The sequence below is a fragment of the Lampetra planeri genome, chromosome 15 (genome assembly GCF_965212315.1).
Source record: "Lampetra planeri chromosome 15, kcLamPlan1.2.h2, whole genome shotgun sequence".
NCBI lineage: Eukaryota > Metazoa > Chordata > Hyperoartia > Petromyzontiformes > Petromyzontidae > Lampetra > Lampetra planeri.
Window position 1 is genome coordinate 12,931,790 of NC_136121.1, and position 20,969 is coordinate 12,952,758.

The window sequence follows — 20,969 nt, forward strand, 5'->3', positions numbered from 1 at the left end:
CAATCTTCTCTCCGTTTACATTCCATGGCCTTTGTTTCTCCAGTCCAAGGTTTCGAAAATACGTAACTCACACTCGTCAACAACACCGCGTGTAAAAGAAAACAAATATATAATCGGCGTGTGCACCACTGCCGATGCAGTAGGAGCAGCAACCTCCAAATAACGTTTGGAAAACAACTCCCGGTGTTGCTGGGAGGGGGGGGAGGTACTTTGGCGACAGCGTTGTCATCTTGCCTGACTCGCGGTATAATAAATGTGCACCCGATGTGGGTTGTTAACACTCATGTTGCCGTGGGCTTGATAATTAGCCGTGCTGCGGTTCAAACCGGAGAAAATCCGTAAAATGCAGGGTGCTTCAAAAAATGTGTTCTTTACACTTCTGAGAATTTGCAACGATACCATAAGAAATTAGCCTCCTCCGGGCTCTGGAGACCACCTGGAGAAAATTCCAGGCAGGCGTTGACAATGATTTCTATGCTATGTAAATAAAAATAACAATTTGCTAAACCTTGGCCACAATATCTGGACTTGTCTTCATAGAAATAAATACATAGATTTCTGGTTATATGATTGTGGCTATGGTTGTACTTTATTAATCCCTAATCTCTGGCATTACATACAATGAAACAAGAAATGGTAAAAAAGTAAAAACAGAGCAATGTAATACAATACACTATTAGACATTGTTAGTGATTTTTAAAAAAATATTTTAGGCAGGAAATTCGTTTTCAAATTTAGATATTTTTTTCTGGGTTGGGACTCCCAGACACCCTGGAAGATTTGTTCCCCCCAATGTTGACTCCATGGCTACGGCCTTAGTCGAGACCGATGACCGAACGGCAGCCAAACGGAGGGGACAACGCCCAAGAGACCGAGCAGTGTGGAGATGGAGTGGCGAGCACACCCCGCCGGCAAGAGCGACGTGGATGGTTGCTTCGTGAGATCGTGATGGAAGGTAACTTCGTGGGGAAGACTGCATCCAGCCGTGAGTAGATCATGGCTGATGAAGATAATGACGGGGGAACGAGCAGCTTGACTTAAATACATCCATATTCGATGGTTTTTTAGCGAAAGAACCATAGAATATTAATTCCTGCAGTCACGAAAGTAAAGTCAAAATTTAAATAAATCCCTTGCTGCCTAAATCATTGCTTACATTATTGCTTCTATCCTGGAAATAATGAAAGGCTCACCTTCTGCAATATACCGGGCATCAGCCGGAGGGTCTTCGGATCAGCGACAGGGCCTTCACTTCCATCGTTAGCGTCTTGCATTAACAATGGGAGACAGCGGCGGTCCACTTACCATCTCGGGCGTCGATGCACATCGTACGTCTTCTTCGAGCGAGCAAACTCCGAGAAAGCCCCCTCCGTTGGCCGATACTGACTCCCACGAAGGCACCCGCAATCGTTTGTTCTCCACGTGTTCTCCGCACACCGCCCAATGCACGGCCGAGTGAGCCTCGGAGGGTGGTCGCTGCCCCTCCAGTCGTGCGTGCCGCGCGTATACAAACTCGGTGACCTTTCTGCGTGTTTGTGGGATCCCGTATATCTCGCCTCCTTGTTTGTTGCTTATTTACTGTGCCCCCCCCCTCCATCTCCCCCGCCCAAAAAACGCAGCCAACCTCCCCCGTCTGAATGCCTCACTAAGCAGCCAGCAGCTCACCCACCAACTCCCACAGTTATGTCACTGCCCCCGTCTCCCCTTCTCCTGAAATGTGTATATCGTTTGCGTTTTTTAAAAAGTTGAATGCCATCGGGTTTGCAGGGTCATTAAGTGCTGGCTCATGAGCCGGTCCATTATGGCGTCGTGCTGTTGTCTTCACCATTTCCTGAAAATTGAGACGGATTTTTGCCTCTTCTCTCATGAGTCGCACACGCGCTTGGCACCTTTTTTCCAGTATCAAAGTATGAAATATAAAAGTAGGGTTTGCCCTTTCTGGCAATAAAACAGATGTTAAGCTAGATTTGAAGTTTTCGTGGCTGCAAGGATTCATACTCTTTTGTTTTTTCGGTAAAGTCACGTAGTTCAAATTTTTAATAAAAATAAATGAAAAAACAACTGAATTAAATTACGACGTTTCAGAGGCAACACAAGCTTCCGTCTTTGGGTGGAAAATTACTGTATCACTCTTCAGGTGGAACCGTCACAGCCTCCGAAACGTCGTGATTTAATTAAGTTGTTTTTTCATTTATTTTAATTTAATTTTTTAACTACGTGACTTTACTGAAAAAACCAAAGAGTAAGATGTTAAGAGATGTTCAAACACCAAATAGATTCCTGTTGCAAGGAATCAAATCTGCATTAACCGCACGCACTTGTGGTAAACATGAAAACAAAACTGTTCGCCTTTGGGCGTACTCTGGTCTGACACTGGTGAGACTAGGCCAATCATCATATATTATGAGAGCATGGTTTTGTTTGCATGTTCACCACAAGTACCTGTGGTTACTGCAGACACGATCCCTTGCAGAAGGTTTTATGTTTGGTGTTTAAATATCTTAACGCCTGTTTTATTGCCAGAAAGGGTAAAACCTATTCTTATTTTTCATACGCGTTTGGGATGTTGGGTAGACGTCTGATGAGACCTTTCAGGAGCCAGTTGGACATTAATAACCCTCTTGAGTCTTGGGTAGCGTCTGTTTCGTAGTTTCACTGTGCCAAAGCCTAAACACGTAGGGATCCAGTCAATATACGTGTGAGATACAGTGGGTTTCTCTGTTAAAACGAGCGATGTGGTGGTGTAAATTCCACATTCCTTTGATGGGGACCAGTCTATACGTAAAACAACCGCCATATCACAAAATTATTTTATTGATCAGTCTCACAAACCAGTATTACAACTAATCTCGACCCACAACCATGAACATACAATAGACATTCACAGCCCAACAGGAGATTACGAATCATGAAACCAGTATTACAACTCATCTCAACACAAAGCCGTGGAGACCATGAACATACAATAGACATTCACAGCCCAACAGGAGATGACGAATCATGAAACCAGTATTACAACTCATCTCAACACAAAGCCGTGGAGACCATGAACATACAATAGACATTCACAGCCCAACAGGAGATGACGAATCATGAAACCAGTATTACAACTCATCTCATCACAAATCGGTTGGAAATATTTTCCGGAGCTCAGACCCCGGAGATGTCCGACTGATTTTACCCATGACAGAAGCTCTAAAAACAGCCTTTCCTTCGTGTGTGATCAGTAGGGGGCGCATTTGAATTAATGGACTGTGATTTTCTCAATATCCATTCACTTGAAAACATGTTCACTCTATGAAAACTAGGGGTTACCCTTTCTGGCAATAAAACAGGTGTTAAGATGTTCAAACACCAAATATATAAATTTCGATTTAAAGCTTTCGTGACTGCAGGGATTCATCTTCTTGGTTCTTTCGGTAAAGTCACGTAGAATGGAAATAATAAAATAAGAATTATAAATTATTTTATTATGTTTTATTTTTATTATTTTATTATTTCTATTCTACGTGACTTTACCGAAAGAACCAAGAAGACCAAATATATACTTTTTTCTAGGAATCGAGTCAGCATTAACCACACGTACATGCACGTAATTCACGTGATTACTTTAAAAAGATATATATATATTTGTTGTTTGAACATCTTAACATCTGTTCGTTTGCCAGAAAGCGTAAACCCTATTTTTTCATACTTTGATACCGGCAAAAAGCTCCCAGGTTCACCCTTTCACCAAAATAACAAGCACAGGGTGAACATTTACACTATGAGATCTCTTTTACCAGTGGCAAAATATAATGGTAGGTTTTTACCCTTTTAACTGGTACAAAACTGACACCTTTATTCAAGGCATCATGTTTGCAATGACCACAACACAAGTAGTCAATAAAGCAAACAAAAAGAAGCAACTCTGATAAGGATAATAATATGCACTGTCCTTGAAGTTGATTGGCTCACACCCGAGACGGCTTTCTTTAGAGCCTAGTCCCCATTGGTGTAGGGCCAGATGACACCAGAAGGCGTACAACTCAAAAACAGTGCAATATCAGAGTATTGAGAGTTCGGGGTAAACATTTACACTATGAGATCTCTTTTACCAGTGGCAAAATATAATGGTAGGTTTTTACCCTTTTAACTGGTACAAAACTGACACCTTTATTCAAGGCATCATGTTTGCAATGACCACAACACAAGTAGTCAATAAAGCAAACAAAAAGAAGCAACTCTGATAAGGATAATAATATGCACTGTCCTTGAAGTTGATTGGCTCACACCCGAGACGGCTTTCTATTTTGCCACTGGTAAAAGAGATCTCATAGTGTAAATGTTTACCCCGAACTCTCAATACTCTGATATTGCACTGTTTTTGAGTTGTACGCCTTCTGGTGTCATCTGGCCCTACACCAATGGGGACTAGGCTCTAAAGAAAGCCGTCTCGGGTGTGAGCCAATCAACTTCAAGGACAGTGCATATTATTATCCTTATCAGAGTTGCTTCTTTTTGTTTGCTTTATTGACTACTTGTGTTGTGGTCATTGCAAACATGATGCCTTGAATAAAGGTGTCAGTTTTGTACCAGTTAAAAGGGTAAAAACCTACCATTATATTTTGCCACTGGTAAAAGAGATCTCATAGTGTAAATGTTTACCCCGAACTCTCAATACTCTGATATTGCACTGTTTTTGAGTTGTACGCCTTCTGGTGTCATCTGGCCCTACACCAATGGGGACTAGGCTCTAAAGAAAGCCGTCTCGGGTGTGAGCCAATCAACTTCAAGGACAGTGCATATTATTATCCTTATCAGAGTTGCTTCTTTTTGTTTGCTTTATTGACTACTTGTGTTGTGGTCATTGCAAACATGATGCCTTGAATAAAGGTGTCAGTTTTGTACCAGTTAAAAGGGTAAAAACCTACCATTAAGCACAGGGTGGTAAAGATGTCTCGTGAACTGCATTTAATTGAATACATTAGGGTTTATTTAAAACAGAGATGAATATTCACAACACTGTGTATCTCGTTAAGTTCTCTCGTGCATAGCAGATACAGATATACATTTAGCTCGTGAATATATTTGCGAAATGCCAACATTGAGTAGAAACAGAGGAACAAATTCTCGAAGTGTATTTTCGTTGTCACACGGATCATCCCGTTTAGCCAGTTACCCGGCTATGCCGTATCAGAAGGGAGAACCTTGCTGCGTGCGCTCAGCCTAAAAACATAAACAAAACCATCACCGGGTCGATGTTTCGGCCAATGACCCTCCTTCATAGCACTTATATAGCAGCCAGGACACTGCACTTTTACACCATGGGGCCCGATGGGAATTAGAATTGTTAACAATGTTTGTCTTCCACGAGGAAACAGCCAAGTTTGGCTGTCGCCTGACTAAGCTAGTTGCAATTACTGGCGAAACGTCGTACTCAGATAGTAAATATTGTGGCTTGGCTCTCCAACACACCGATTAGTGCTGTACTAGTGTAGTGGGTTCCACTGAGGCACACACTCGAACTTGGAGGCAACACGTTTATTCCGGACCCAATGTGGTAACTACCTCCCACGGAATACTATATAGCCAGCTAGTTCAGCTCACACGCTGCCTGGCCCCCGATGTCTTGCGCGAAGCCCAAAGATCGAAGACGTGGCAGGCGAATTTCATTCCCCAGGGACAGCCCCGATTGGGGCTCAGGACTTGGCCTTTTTGGGCTGCTGCATGGCCGAGCCGGGCTCCGCCCTTGGCCACGCCCTTGGCCACACCCCCTTCCAGATCCTTCCAGAAGACTCTGGCGCCTACATCACGTGTCCCTCTCACCCATTTTGCCCCCCCCCCTTGCCACCTCATACACGTCACGACACTAGTAGCGAATGGGCACGTTCTGTTTACGTGAGAAACCTTACTAATTGGCTGTGTCGGGTGGTGGAGGGTTTAACGACACATTTATATATTTACGCGATCTAACCAAAAAAACCCTCTATTATGGATGATATTGGTCGCGAAAGCCTTCTACGTGTTAAATGTTTGTCTTACGAATCGATTTTAAATAGCCATAGAAAAAAATCGTTTACCTATTCGTAACCACTGATTAACAGACAAACCCATTCTGTTCTAGATTAATCAAATAACAGAATAAAATAATACAATAAATAACAATTAGGAAATAAAGTACTCTACAGCTAAATAAAAAAAGTAATCTTTAATAAATACAAAGCGCGGTCTGAACATATCGCTTGCGCCTATGTATGGTCATACGGAAGCCGCGTGGGTCTAAGCGCGGTCACGTGGTGCGCGCCGTGCCAAGATGGCTGCGCCCATCACCGCATGCTTCGGGCTCTCCTCGGGGTTCGCCGCGGGGTCCCTGCGGCCGCTCCGCTCGCTGGGACGCGGCGCTGCCGCCCCCTCGGCTGTCGCGAATGCCCGGCGCAAACACGACCCCGCTGTCGCGAAACGGAAGCCCGCCGACGCCCAGACTGGAAGGTAGCGGGATGTCCGGCGCTTACAATTGCCGTGAGATTTACCATGACCCCCCCCCCCCCCGACATTGCCTCACCGTCCCCTGCCCTTGGCATCGCTGCGCATTCAAAGCACGCGGTGCCTGTTAGAGGCCGAGACTGCATGCACGCGGGCAGAGATATTGTTCTTAAGCACGACTGTCCAAATCCCTCCTAACCCTTAAACCCTCACCCCGGACCTTCGCCCGTAACCCTGATCCACAACCCATGAATCCGAAGCCTAACCCCAGCACCCTAAACCCAAATCGGGTTCTTTACTCGCAATTGCAGGGACTGTAGCCACGCCCGTTGGTTCGTGGATAGCAAGGCTCCTGCCATCGGAACGTGGCGTTTGCATCACTGGTATCGCGGTTGTGAAAAGAGCACCACACCACGATGATTGAGCAGGGCTACGCTTTAGTCTGCTCGGTAATTTGTTTGGGTCGCCTGCACTTCGACTGCACCTCAAACGGAGTTCGCCGAGCCGGCCACACGAACCTCATTCATCGCCTACGTATATGGGCATTTACGGAAATTGTGCGTTGGTTTAACTGCTGCCGTTGTTACGCGACCTTTCCCGTTTACAGAAGTGTGATCTTTTTTTATTTCGTTCACATGCCTGTGCATATAAACAGATACGTGTTAAGCCTTGCCAATGCGGTGATGGGCTACGTACGGTGCTAAAGAAGTTCAACATAATACAGACAGTAGCTTGTGTCCGCTATGGTTTGTTCGGATGCGGTTTAGCGTGGACCACGAGCTTCGTGGAAAGTCAAAGCCAGCGATCTTCCGCGTTGGGTCTTTCACAAGTTGTTTGTGAGTTCTCTTGAACTCCCATCAGCTTTCCAAGCTTCATTCGGGGGTTGAACTCATCGCATCTTGTTGGTGTTGCAGGGCGCAATGGCGCAGCGTGGTGGGACTGGAGGTGCACGCTCAAATTCACTCGCACTCCAAGCTCTTCTCAGGTGCCGGCGTCAAGTTCCACGCCGCGCCCAACTCTCTCGTCTCACACTTTGATGCCAGCTTGCCTGGCACCTTGCCTGTGAGTCTTGCGTTAAATACCACGCGTCGCCTAGGTGGGCTGGGCAGCGTGTTTGGATCTGGGCAACCTTCTGTGGGTCTCGAGTAGAGCAGGTTTATGGTTCTAGATTTGAAGCTTTCGTGACTGCAAGGATTCATACTCTTAGGTTTTTTCGGTAAAGTCACGTAGGTATAAATAAATAAATCACGACGTTTCGGAGGCAACACAAGTCTCCATCTTCAGGTGGGACCGATCTCCGTCTTCAGGTGGAACTGATCTCAGCCTGGTCATCAGTGATTGCAAAGAACTGCCGTAACATTCAATTTGGGACTGCGCTTAATTTGTAAAAATGTGTCAATGTGCATAAACCCCACAGATTACTGAAGCTATGAATTTTAAAAATGTATAGTTTTGACTGTCATGGGACGAATGTTGCTCACTTTAGCGAGAGGGCAAGGGGGGACAGTGCTGCTTCCTACTGTGTGCACCAGACAGTCCACTTGAAGGGATCTCGGATGAAGTTTTGTGATGTCGCTTCCATTGACTGTTCTCTAACATGAAGGGTTGCACTGCTCTGCGAGCATTCCAAGTGGTTGCTTTGTCTCATGATGTGACACCAATCACGTTCAGAGCAAAATTAGAAGGGAAATTGTATTTTTTTTTCATATTGCTTTTCACAAGAAACACAAGCAGCAGGCATGAATTGTAGCCATTTACAGCCATGGTTGGTATGCACACAATCTTATCAGATGTTGGACGCTAAGCAGTCTTTAACCTGGTCAGTACCTGGATGGGTCACACAGCAGCGTTTGTCAATGTTGTTGGTTTGTCAGAAGATGGCAGTATTGAGTATTTCTCCTAATTTGTGAGGACATTTTCAAGGTACCTTGCTCTGGTTTCCTACCAAATGCCAAATAATGTAATTGACCATGAGATTTTCCTGGATAAATAAATGTCATTAGTATTAGAATGTTCCTCGAAAATTACAGTACCTGGCCTTTAGGTCATTCAAAGCTCTGTTACGCAATGCGAATGAGATGTCTTGCGAAGCAATTCCTTAGAGAAGACCAAGGGAAAGATAGGCTGAAAGAACAGTTTAGTGTTTAATTTAGACTGTTATTAAGTCAACTAAATTAGGTTTACATTTAAAATTATAGTTTAAAACCTAGTCCAAGTTAATTTTCCACACAGCCTCTAATAACCAGTTTTTTTTCAAGTGCTTGTCTGGCTCAGCCCTACTTAGCTTCTTTCAGATAAGATCATGGTCACAGGAATACAATTGATTTCCAGTATTACAGTAAAAGCCCAATATAACACGGCTCTTCTTGGTTCTTTCGGTAAAGTCACGTAGAAGGGAAATAATAAAATAAAAGTAAAAAATAATAAAATACAATTCTCACGACGTTTCGGCCACAACGCAAGCAGCCGTCCTCAGGTGAAGAACAGGTCTGTCGGAAAGACAGCGTCTGAATGAAAGAACAGTTTAGTGTTTAGAGAATTGTATTTTATTATGTTGAATTTTATTATTTTATTATTTTCCTTCTACGTGACCTTACCGAAAGAACCAAGAAGATGAATCCCTGCAGTCACGAAAGCTTTAAATCGAAAAATAACACAGCTCATTACACCACATATTTGGATATACCGCGGGTCACAGACGCACACATAGATACCGAGATACAAAGAGTGTTATTCATGTTCCCTGACGCCCACATTATATCGGGCTTTTACTTCATTATAAAAAAGCTTGTATGTTACATAGGCTATCAGGTGAAATAACCTTTGGAAAAAAAGGTGTTAAAGTTGCTATCGGTCCAACAATTTGTTGCGCGCCTCTGTTTATGCACTGTGTCCTAATATTTATAACCATATTGTGTGTTTTGGTGTCTGTGTGTGTGCACCCCCTTTCAAAAGGTCCTGAACAAGCGCTGCGTGGAGGCTGCAGTCCTCACCGCGTTCGCGCTTGGCTGCCGCATCAACATGCACTCGGAATTTGACAGAAAGCATTACTTCTACTCTGACCTCCCAGTACGTAAGGCTTGGCCTTGCTGGCCCCTTCCGCAATAAAACTTCAATATATATTTTTTAAAGCTACATGTCTCTTTATTGTCTGCCGTTACAGCATCGACACATAGTACGTCACACGTTCGCATGGCGATGGGCAGTTTTGCTGTGCCTCTGCTCTGCGGGGTCGCAGTTGGTTTTGATGTTTGTGACCAAATCACCCGGAATGTACACAATCGGGTCATGGGTGAGACTGGTGTATAAAGCAGGTGCTGTGAGCTGCTGTAGCTGCCTATCAACGGCTTGATATGGCCCTGATCCAGCAGTGGATTGATGAAGATTTGTAAATTAACTAATTTAATTTAATATTTTATCTAATCCCGGTTCTCCCTGGAAAGAGAGATGCATCTCTCTAACGGGGTCCTAACGGAAAGCACGATCTGAGCGTGTTCTTCTGAGTTTAGCCGCGAGTTGAGCGTTTCTTCTCAGGCTTTCGCCACGCGCTACACTGCGGGGCATCCTCAGGAGTTAAATGGAGGAATCTCGCCGAGTCTCGCACCCTTTTCTGTTGTCTCTCATTGGAGAGCAGGTGAAATTCCTCACCTCGCCTTCCAAAGGTGCCCGCAGTTGTCCGTCGCGAAAGCTTGCGAGAGGAAACGCCGGACACGGGGCCTAATCCAGAGGACCGAACGTGGATTACGAGGAGGCTGCGAAAACCCCCGCGCCAAAGCTCAACGCACGGGTGTCTCTGACCGACAGGCCGGCTATCAGATCACGCAGCAGCGGCTGCCGATAGCCGAGGGAGGGGCGCTGCGCTACCAGCTGTTCCACGGCAACCGGCGGAGCGAGGCAGAGGAGCGTGAGGTGCGCATCAAGCAGATTCAGCTGGAGCAGGACAGCGGGAAGTCGCTGCACGACGATGCCAGGCACCGCTCGCTCATAGACCTCAACCGTGCCGGTAACAAGAGGCCCCTCGCTTGCCGTCACTACTGTGGGCCTCCACTCGAGGCGGCGGTTTCAGTCGTTCGCTTGAGAGCAGCACTCTAAAGTCCTCTCGACAATGTGTGAAAATGTAGGAGTTTATATTTTGTATATTGCACTCTCACAATGTGGCTGTTGTATCTGTGTATGTTGAACTTCTTTATCACCGTACGCAGCCAGCCGTTAATCGGAAGTGCGGATAAAATGCCTTGAGTGACCTTCCTCATTGTCTTTGTGGCGTTGCGACAGGGGTGGGCCTCATGGAGATCGTGATGGAGCCCGACATGAGCTGTGGGCTGGAGGCGGCCACCGCCGTCCGCGAGCTTCAGCTCATCCTGCAGGCACTGGGCACCTGCCAGGCCATCATGGCCGGTGCGTGAGAGACACAGCGAGACACAGATAGAGTTTCCTCTTTGCAAAAGAGACTTGTCGCAGTAGGTACTAACGTGGTTAGAAGTAAAGTTCACGAATAAATGAAATGATTATCATCATCATGGTGCTGGCAGACTCGTTAGCCTCCTGCCGGATGTACGTCAATTGTTTACGGAAATGATGAGAAATAGATTTAATTTAATGATGTCCATTTTGCCTAGATGACGGTATGAGTTGTGTTGAAGGAAACATGGTAACACATAACACGTTGCCATCTCTCAGAACATCAACAGCCTGATGCGCACATCACCCTCATGAATGACATTTTCAAGACAAGCCACAGTAGTGTGATTGTGGGCATACAACCCAAACTATAAACCTCAACATTGGCAGACCTCAACATTGTCTATTAGCTCCTGAACCGATGTCCGTACTCAAGAAGAAGAAAAAAAACACAAATCGGATGATGGAAACTTTTGAGAACACCTAAGCGAATGAACAGGCTGGGTTTAGGAAAGGTTTCCCTTCCGTTGACAAGCAAACATGCTTTCAATGAAATTGTGGAAAAAACTAAACACTATCAAATACTACTATGCCTGCCCTCTTTATCCTATGAAATACATTTTGTTCAGTGGAAGAGGTCTTTTGTTTCATACATGTTTCATCTATTAAGTAGCTGAACTCGGTTTAAGGTATGGACTGATGTAGGGTGAGACAAACTACCTTGATGACTATCCCAATTGTGATTTAGCCTGGAGAGAAATACATTATAACCGCATGAATAATATTAATCTTGATATAACCCATCCTCATTCACTTGGTAGGGAAAGAGAGTGAATGATCACACCTCTAATTACGTATATGGCTGTTGATAAACCGTTCCTAATTATTAACTCTAAGAATGGACGGCGATACTGGCTGAAATTTGTAACCATGCTGCGTTGAGTACACAATGCAGATGACTGACCTCTTGACCCCATGCTCCCGTGTGTTTAATCATTGTTATCGTCATCATTTACTATTTACACTGCTCTGCACGTGCAGTGCATCTTTAAGAGCCAGAGCAAAGGGGCTTTCAGGTAATGACTCGGTGAGGAAGTGATTGTAGACAGAATTCAGAACGAATACAATATGGCAAATATACACAAAATGTACATTTTGAAATGCTAAAATTTGCATCCGTGTCCACCTAAACTTGACATTTACACACTCTGAAAATGTCTTTAATTTCATCTTAATTTGATGATTTCTGGGTGCATCATCACTCACATTTCTAGGTAAGCTGTTCCACAAATTTGGTGGCAAAACACCAAATGCGCATTGGGTGATGGCGAGCACGCAGTGCCTGTGCGGCGTGCGGTGTCTGTGAAGCGTGATGTCTAAGGCGTGGTGTCTGTGAGGCGTGGTGTCTGAGAGGCGCGGTGTCTGTGAGGCGTGGTGTCTGTGAAGCGTGATGTCTAAGGCGTGGTGTCTGTGAGGCGTGGTGTCTGTGAGGCGTGGTGTCTGTGAGGCGTGGTGTCTGTGAAGCGTGATGTCTAAGGCGCGGCGGCATTCAACTCGCGCTGCGGTCACCTTGCAGAGGGACATCTGCGCGTGGATGCCAACGTGTCCGTTCACCTCCCCGGGGACCCTCTCGGTGTCCGGACAGAAGTGAAGAACATCAACAGCCTCAAGTTCCTTGCCAGAGCCATAGGTGTGGTCTCCACTCGCACCTTCTGGCTATTTAAATTGAGCCGCTTGATTTTTCACCGTCGTTAACGTAGAATTGGGGATTCGTTTCAGCCAGGTCTGTTTGGGTCAGTTGCCCGCAACACGTTTCTGCACCTGGCACACACGACGTCCAGTTACGTCTCTCGCAATGGCTGTGACTGTTAGTCACATGGCACCTCAGCTACTGTAACCTACCAGCGATTCGGAAAATATTCGGTGAGAGATTAAGCCCTGTGTACTCGCATAAGTGGTTGTTGTTAAAAATCAATCCTGTTTTTATTTTTTTCCACAGATTACGAAATTGAGAGACAGATCCAAATGTTGGATGACGGTGGTGAAATTTTTAATGAAACGAGATCATTTGACAGCAAAACAGGGTAAGATGAGGAGTACCCAGTTATCAGTGTCAAATTCACAGTGTAACTTGGTATGCAGTGTAAATACTAAGCACTCTTTGTATTTGTTTTAGAAAAACTGTTCAAATGAGGGACAAGGAAGCCAAGCAAGACTATCGGTAAGAATTCCACAAATCGGCAAACTTGAACACTCAACTGTGGACCTGTAACATACTTGCATTTTTTTCAATTAATCATGAACCTCATTCATATCTCACCGGTCACTTGTGACTAAATACACCGGATCTCATCGCATCTTAGAAGCGAAGTAGGGTTGACCTTGGTGAGTACATAGATGGGCGACCACAGGGCCAGAGACAGGTGTTGTAGGCTGCTGCAGGCCTCTACGTTGTAGCCAGCAGAAGGCAGTGCAGCAGAATAAATTGTATTGCACTATGCTCCAACATCATTCTCTACACCTTCACCAACCCGCACTGACCAGCATGGTAAAGTATGTCCAATCAGCCCGCACGACCGACATTGTGCAGGGAGTATGCATGTGCGTGTATGCACGTTGGACTTATTTTGCACCGTACGTAACCAACCCTGCTAATCTGAGGTGCGGAAGGCCCTCATTCAGCAGTGGATTGACAAAAGGAGTGCGCGTGTCGAATAAACCGCCTTTTGTCAGATGACCACTGCATATCCAAACTGTTTATGGATCTTTCCAGCCGAACGGGTCGTCGTCGCGTCACCGCAGTTCCCTCGAACTTTTCTTCACCCTCCCAGCTTCATGCCGGAGCCGAACCTGCCGCCACTCGTCCTGCTGGACGACGCGTCCATGGCGGGGGCGCCCGCCGATCACTCGGTCCACGATCACTCGGTGAACGTGGACGCCGTGCGCAGGGCCCTCCCGGAGCTTCCGGCTGCCCGGCGCCAGCGCCTCGTGCGACGCTACGGGATCCTGGCGGAGCACGCCGCGACACTCGTGGTGCGTCGCGGTAGTCACCCCACGTCCGCCCGGGCAGCCTCATGGATTTTGCCACCCCCCCTCTTGCCCCCCATGCTCCTCAGTTCGGTTTTGGTTGCCTGCAAGGCCATGTGAGAACCCTGGATGATGAGAACTTTGTTTTATTATCGAGAGACAATCTTTGTTGGCAGTGTTCATCCCGGTTGTGCGATGGGGAATTCATTCAGATCTCTCGCAGAGCGTTTCAACCCTTCACGGTAGAGAAAGGTCCAAGGAAGCAGAGACCACAGAGCTACCTCTGAGATCCCTTCAAGTGACCTTTGGTCCATCCAGAATCAGAATCGGAATATTTATTTATACTGGAGGAATCCGATGAGCTATGTCAGTGAGTGGTGGGTAAGAACGTTACAACAACAAACAAATTTTAAAACACGATAGTACAGGAAAGGTAAACAAATCACCCAAAAAAACATACCAATAAAACTAAACCATCCCCATCCTACCAGGCAGAGCCCACTAAGGTATTTGAAGGCAATATGAGGCAACACTTGCCCACCTGCTCTGGCCACTGAGAATAAATGTGAATGAAACTTTTTTTTTAAGTCAGTGCTAGAAGTTTGCCAAATTAAGTGGAGAACCAAATTGAACGCTAGTTCTCGTTGTGTACAGTCATCGGTCGGGCTGAGACCATCACGTCGCTACACTTGAGTAGCCCGTTGAATCACAGGTGGCGACCTGGATTTGAACCCCAGGATGTCAGTGGTGGCAGCGCAGTGCTGTGACCGCTGAGCCACCTGGCTACCTCTGAGTATGCGACTGCTTAGACCAGTGGGTCGGCGGTGGCTCTTTAAGGGCCGCTGCTTCGCGACGTCCCTTGGCAAGGGCCGCCGTCTCGTATTCACCACGTGCATTGCGGCTCTTGAAATGTAGAATTTGATTTGATCGAATTCGAAAATAATGTCTCTTGTTGTTTTGGTTGCCGACCCCTGGCTTAGACAGTGAGGTTGACCCGAGGCTCCGGCACGACCGCTGTTTGTAAATATTTGCATTAAATTTGCTGCAGGTGAATTTCAAATATGGTATTTTAAGGTAGGATCTTGGGGCGCACATTTGACTGCTCTTGATAATAAAATCACACGTGTCTCAGTGCTCATTTGCTAAATACCAATGCTTTATACAGTGGCCATTTGCAAACTAGTCCAGTGGCGACTGTTGTATCCGGAGTTGACGGAGTCGACTTCCGTTTTTCTACGGAAGCAGCACGTGCGGCGTGTCGACAAATTCGGGCCCCGACAAACACATCACCTGCTGAGTCCTTGAGTCGCCTCGGGTCTCACTTGGTTTACATTTCCCTTCCCCCGTCAACTGCACTGTTGACCCCCCCCCCACTTCCAGGCTGACCGCGCATGACCTTTTTTTTCCTCTGCCTGTAACGGACCGCCCCCCTCGCGAAATTTAATATGCTCACGGTTCCTTTACGGCATCTTGAGACGGGATCGTGTTCGGCCTTCATAGAAATCCAAATTGTAAGGTCCGATTTATGTTTTTTACCCACCATCACGAGGTGTGGTTCAGTTCAGCCCAAGGAAAATCTTCAATTGTACTCTCCAGTCACTGCAGGAACCAATCGCGTCGATTTCAGTCTGCGTGCCTATGTGTTTATCTCTCTCTGTGTGTCTCTGTGTTATCTCTCTCGGCTTACGTGTCTGTCTATGTGTCTCCTGTTCTGTGTTTAATCTCTCTCTTAAATTTTGCAATCTTTGGAAGAACTAATCAAGCAGGTCGGGTGTTGACTGTTATGTTATCCGACTATCTGTGTTGTATTGCATTATATTTCTAAGTTTACTAGGTTTTATTTTCTCTTTCATTTGTACCTGATGACGATTGCTTGTATTGCAATCGAAACGTCGTATGCTATTACTTAATTTATTATTTTCTCTTTCTACGTTACTGTACCGAAAGAACCAAAGAGTAGTTCAGTCACACGGTCCCACGTTGCATTGTGCTACCCGGGCCATTGGTAAATCATTTATCTTCAGTTGCTGGAGGGCAGAGAGAGCCAGAGAATTTATCTGGAGTGAGGTTCTACCTCGGTACGGCCGGCCGTATCGTGTTCAAGCGTGTTATAGTTTGCTGAAAGGACTCGTGTCTCATGTCTTGACGCTGTGGCTAGAAAACCATCTGCGCGGTTGAGTTACAGCGTGGCTGGGTTCTCATTTTGGTGACGGTTGTATTTTGTGTCGCGCACGCAGAACGATGGGCTGGTGGAGTACTTCGAGGCCGTGGTGGATGGAAACCGCCGCGAGCCCAAGAAGGTTATAGGCTGGGTGATTAACGAGCTCCTTGGCAACCTTAACGAGAGAGGCATCTCCGTGGGCCAGAGGTACGTGCTGGAGGCCGGTTTATTGCGCCGTTTTCATTTCTAAGCTAACTCATTTTTACAGTCGAAGAACATTTTAGCGCCGGGGCGTCTTGGAGGGGGGGGGGGTGGTGGGGCGAGTTGTGGATCAAAGACGGAAGAAAGTTAAAACCCAACTCCTCTTGGGCTCGCTTGTCCACAACTCACTTGTCTACACAACTGCTCCACACAGCTCACTTGTCCACACAGCTCACTTGTCCACACAGCTCACTTGTCCACCCAGCTGATTGTCCACACAGCTCGTGTGTCTACACAGCTCGCTTGGGCTGCCGGCGTGTGGTTAATGTCCCCCTATGTGGTGCCTTCTGTGTGACAGCCCTGTCGAGCCAGCGGCCTTGGGGGAACTGTTTGACCTCGTGGAGAAGGGGTCCGTTTCGCCGGCTACAGGCAAGCTGGTGAGTTCTAGCCCGGTTCTTTGCTCTCAGCGGGGCGGCAGCTGCAGGGGAATCGTTCGTTGCCTTAAAATAGAAAGATGGTCACATTGGACAGAGGCCAAGTAACGGCTCGATTTGGCTATGTTCTTGCTCCGTAGAGATTACCTGCCAAAAAAACCCCTTAACGGGAATCCGAAATAGGAATTTGTTGAATGTTTTTAGACTGACGATGCATTCAATACGGTGTATCCTGCGCGACTGCGACCAGTCACCCGGAATGTGCCTATGCTTGTTACATCTCGGAAGCTTCGCGGGTTTGAGCCTGGACAATCCTTGAGTAATTGATTACTACATGCACCAGGTTTTCATAGGCGGCTGCGGGGCTGTCCTACGTCATTGGCAGCAGAGGGCAGTGCAGTGAAGTCCATTGTTGTACTGTACTTCTATGACCTAGCTATTATACTCCCTTCACTGAACCCACGCTGACCAACATGGTGAAGTATGGTCAAATTATCCCCGAGACCCACACGGCATGGGGAGGCCTTCATCCAGCAGTGGATTGACTAAAGGGCTGTGCTTTTGTACACTGTGCGCTCGTGTGTCGGGCTAGCCGTGTCGTGCACTTGTGATCCGTACACAGTGTGAGCATTTGCAGATGCAGAGCTGGGACGTTCCTGCTTTGGTTGTTGCGATGTTTCCACGTAATTTGACACTTTGTGGCTGCTTGTTGAAACATGTACACAAGTTTTTTAGATGCCGTTGTGGTGGATTTTAAGTAAATGTTCTCGTCAAATACGATGGTGGACCAAGGACCCCCCCCCCCCCTCCATGCCATGTCCTTCATGACCGTACTTCACCACGCTTGTTCAACCGGGTTGGTAAAGGGGTGGTGGGGGGAGCCCCCCGGGATCCATTCAGACATCGCCCATCACTGATTTTCGCCTTGACCGGGAACTGAACTTGGGTCGCCAGGTTCAAAATACAATGCATCACTGCCCCGCTCCAGATTGTGGGTAATAGAATACAAAATAAAGGTCAAGGTTCTGTTTAAACACGTGAAATAAAATAAAATTGAGAGTGTTAAATCTGTGGGCCTCGTTGGACCAATGTCTTCCAGCAGTATTAGTTTAAACAGAATAATAGGCAGATAGAAGAAGTTATTACGTTTATGTGGTGAAACAGATGCTTGTCTGTTTATTGTTAGAATACGTGTTTGTTTATATTCACAAAACTGAATATAATGGGGCCAATATCGAGAGGCATTGGCGTGATAAAAATGCAGTGTAATCAAAGAGCCAATGACCACATCACACGGCGTCTGCCCCATCTCGTCACCGATTGGAAGCTTAGCAGGGTTGATCCTGGATCATGCACGATAAGCCCTTTTGCCAATCCGCTGCTCGATGAGGTGCCTCCTCATGCCATGTGGGTCATAGGGGTTATTCGACCGAAGCTCACGCTGATCAGTGCGGGTTGCTGAAGACCAGGAGCATGTAAGCGGGGATCATAGAAGTAGACTACCGCAATTAATTTTCCTGCACTGCCCTCTGACGCCCACCACGTAGCCATGCAGCCATAGGCACAATCTGTGAAGGGTGGTCACCTATCCAAGCACTATCCATGGTCATCCCCGCTTAGCTTCTGATATTTGACGACCCATTCCAGGTGCTTTGGTATTTGCTGTTCGCAGCTCTGAACACACAAAGTGCCTCTGTCCTCTGTCTTCCACTTTCTGGCACCCACTTCCAACCCTACTCCCCTCCATACCTTTCCTCTAACCTTCATTTCCTCCCTGGTGTTCCCCAAAGGTCTTGGCCGACCTCTGCACCACACGTGGCCAGAGTCCCACGGAGGTGGTACAGACGCGGGGCCTGTGGCAGTTGTCGGAGCAAGCCCCGCTGGAGGCCTGCTGCCAGGCCGTCATGGACGCGCACCCCAAAGAGGTGCCAATGGGCAGAGTTCTCAGCTGCTCATTGGCTCTGTTCATTTGGAGCCGAGCTGAGATGCAGGGTATTTTTCTGTTGTGGGGTATTTTATTTATCTAGAATTAGAGCAGCGCAATTACCAATGTCCTTTACAGAACAAAGCCTCACTGAGCCTTAACAGTAATTTGTATGAGAATCCTGCTTGTGACTTCCATGCAGTGTGACTAAAAGTGTGGGTGTGGGGGGGGCTTGACAGTTTGGCCATTTTTTGCCCATGCCTCAGATCTAAGGGGGAGCTTACAGAGAGCCAATGAGTTCTTACCTGGCATTTTGTCCCACCCCCCCTCCCACCCCCCCTTGCACAGTCACCAATTGCCATGTGATGCAACATGCAGTGGCAGGAGGACAGCAGCGATCTTAACCGGTGCTCTCCCTGCAGGTGGGGCTGGTGAAAGATGGCAACGTGAAGGTTCTGAACAGGCTGATCGGACTCGTGCAGAGAGAGCTGAAGGGTCAAGGTGACCCGAAGGTGATCAGGCAGATCCTGGAGAAGATTCTGCGCTGAGGGTGTGATAATTCATCGCTTCAATAGCATCCATAGACACCTGAGTGTAAAAAATGGAGATGTATCTTATCTTACTTTATATTTTCACAGTAATGTGTTTTCCATAATAGAGGTTGTATTTGTTGTAAATAGTCACAATTTCCAAAGTTATACCAATAAAAATGTCAATGTATTTTTTTGTTGCTGTACTAGTTGCCTTATGTTTTCATAAAGTATGTCCTGGTACATGTTTAGATTGACCTACGTGCTCTTATAATTTTTTTGCAGTTGCTTTGGCAGTGTGTTGTCGACTGTGATTCACCGTTGATATTCCTTGTCAAGAGTTCATGGGTTATTTGGTTCAGAACCAATTTCCCTCCTTCCGTGTTGTTTGAATGAAAGAGCTCAACAGAAGACACTGTTCTTAAGTGAGGACATTAGGGCCTGCTAGTCCATCTGCCCATAAACATTAAGGGTCCTACAGGGGCTGTTTACAACAGTATGCCGGTATTAGCCAAATCACCCAGCCCTCCGCGAAGAATTATCAAAGCAATAGAGACATAACACACGGCAGCAGTTTCACGATTAAGAAACGAAAAGTGATTCTGGCAAGAAAATGACACTAATTTAAAGGATTGGCTGGCATTGATGGTCGTGACCAGTCATGGAAATGGCACCCATGGGTGACGACAGGGTGAGGATGAGTGACAATATTAGGACAACGGTCGATGTTGAGATGTAAATTGGTTGGTTGCACTGGTTTAGAAGCAATCGTGTGAAATCGGTGAGGTCTTTAACACTTTCTTCAGCTGTGGAGATGGAATCGTATTTTACGATATTGCTGAGGTTGATTAGGGTAGAGACGACTGTCCACTGGCATTACTTTCCCTGCAGATTTTTTTAAAAATCCAATAATAGACCAAATTTTCATCCACAAACCTTCCTTTGGTTGTGCCGACTCATAAGTGGGCCTTTCCAATTCCATTGTTTTTGCTTTCATTTGATTAAATGTGATTGGGACAATGCTTTCATTGTTTTTTTTGCGAAGGGTTATGATCTACGAGTTAAAGATTGGCGATTTATGATTCAGTTTAGGTAGAGCAGAGATTAATTTGAGCCGGTTCCCTACAGGTCGATGGCCCACAAAATATGCACCCGGCACAACACATCTCGGAAACGTCTTACTATGGATGTGCCTACTCGATGCATACCAACTCCCGCCTACCAGGCACCTGGAAAACATTTCGTGATAAATCAAGCCTTGGTTTAGGGTTTAGGTGTTGGAGTACAGGACATGTAGCATCGGCTCGGACCACTACTTGCCCCATAGTTGCATGGACAGTGGTCTCAGCCGATGTTGGGTGCTACTGAGAAAAGTTACCATTCAGCCAGACAGTGTGGTGTTGACGGGGAAGGACAGCAATGTGTCCGCTGTCTGCCAGATCAACTTGTCAAAATGCTAATCGCATGGTAAGCCTTTAATTGGTGAAGGTGCACGCGGAAGCTAATGAATCACCAGGGGGCATCTTATGACACGCAACACGTGCGCTGTGTGCCCATGTGGTGGGCACGGCTTTGAATTCACCACTCAATGCACCAAATCTTGTGTTGTAGAATATCTCGTTTCTATTTATGTGCGGTTTTATTTTAAAAATGGAAATATGTTTTGGGGGGGAGGGGGGGCAGAGCTTTGTGACGTCATATTTTAGGGGGGTCTGACTTTTTGTGACGCCGTGTGACGAGTGAGGGGGTGGTCAAAAGTCGTCCAAAATCGCGTGACGTCATTTATGGACGGCCCCTTATGCTTGTTCCCTAGCGCTGCGTGGCAC

General features: G+C 46.5%; 2 protein-coding genes across 3 annotated transcripts in view; one reads left to right on the forward strand and one right to left on the reverse strand.

The window, feature by feature from the left end:
• LOC144722755 (lysosomal dipeptide transporter MFSD1-like) overlaps positions 1-1,567 on the reverse strand; it is a 43,248-nt gene extending 41,681 nt beyond the window's left edge. For both annotated transcript variants that reach the window (XR_013586088.1, XM_078601130.1), the window contains exon 1: positions 1,306-1,567. Coding sequence is in view for 1 of the 2 variants with exons in the window: in XM_078601130.1 (XP_078457256.1) it covers positions 1,306-1,327 (22 nt within the window). In the remaining variant the exon portion in view is untranslated. The remainder of the gene's footprint in view (positions 1-1,305) is intronic.
• Positions 1,568-6,260: 4,693 nt separating this feature from the next.
• Positions 6,261-19,400, forward strand: GATB (glutamyl-tRNA amidotransferase subunit B). The gene is made up of 13 exons (XM_078601132.1): positions 6,261-6,471; positions 7,380-7,527; positions 9,421-9,534; positions 10,270-10,468; positions 10,741-10,863; positions 12,443-12,556; positions 12,866-12,950; positions 13,043-13,087; positions 13,698-13,899; positions 16,131-16,261; positions 16,614-16,692; positions 18,480-18,614; positions 19,036-19,400. Exons 1-13 carry the CDS (start codon positions 6,296-6,298, stop codon positions 19,159-19,161), a joined length of 1,677 nt encoding a protein of 558 aa, XP_078457258.1. The 5' UTR covers positions 6,261-6,295; the 3' UTR covers positions 19,162-19,400.
• The last annotated feature ends 1,569 nt before the right edge of the window (positions 19,401-20,969 follow it).

Excerpts from the sequence above, each read along its gene's own strand:
- GATB (XM_078601132.1), top strand. The coding sequence starts at position 6,296 with ATGGCTGCGCCCATCACCGCATGCTTCGGGCTCTCCTCGGGGTTCGCC. Across the intron at positions 6,472-7,379 it reads GCCGACGCCCAGACTGGAAG|GGCGCAATGGCGCAGCGTGG; the intron begins GTAGCGGGATGT and ends TTGGTGTTGCAG. Across the intron at positions 10,864-12,442 it reads CTGCCAGGCCATCATGGCCG|AGGGACATCTGCGCGTGGAT; the intron begins GTGCGTGAGAGA and ends GTCACCTTGCAG.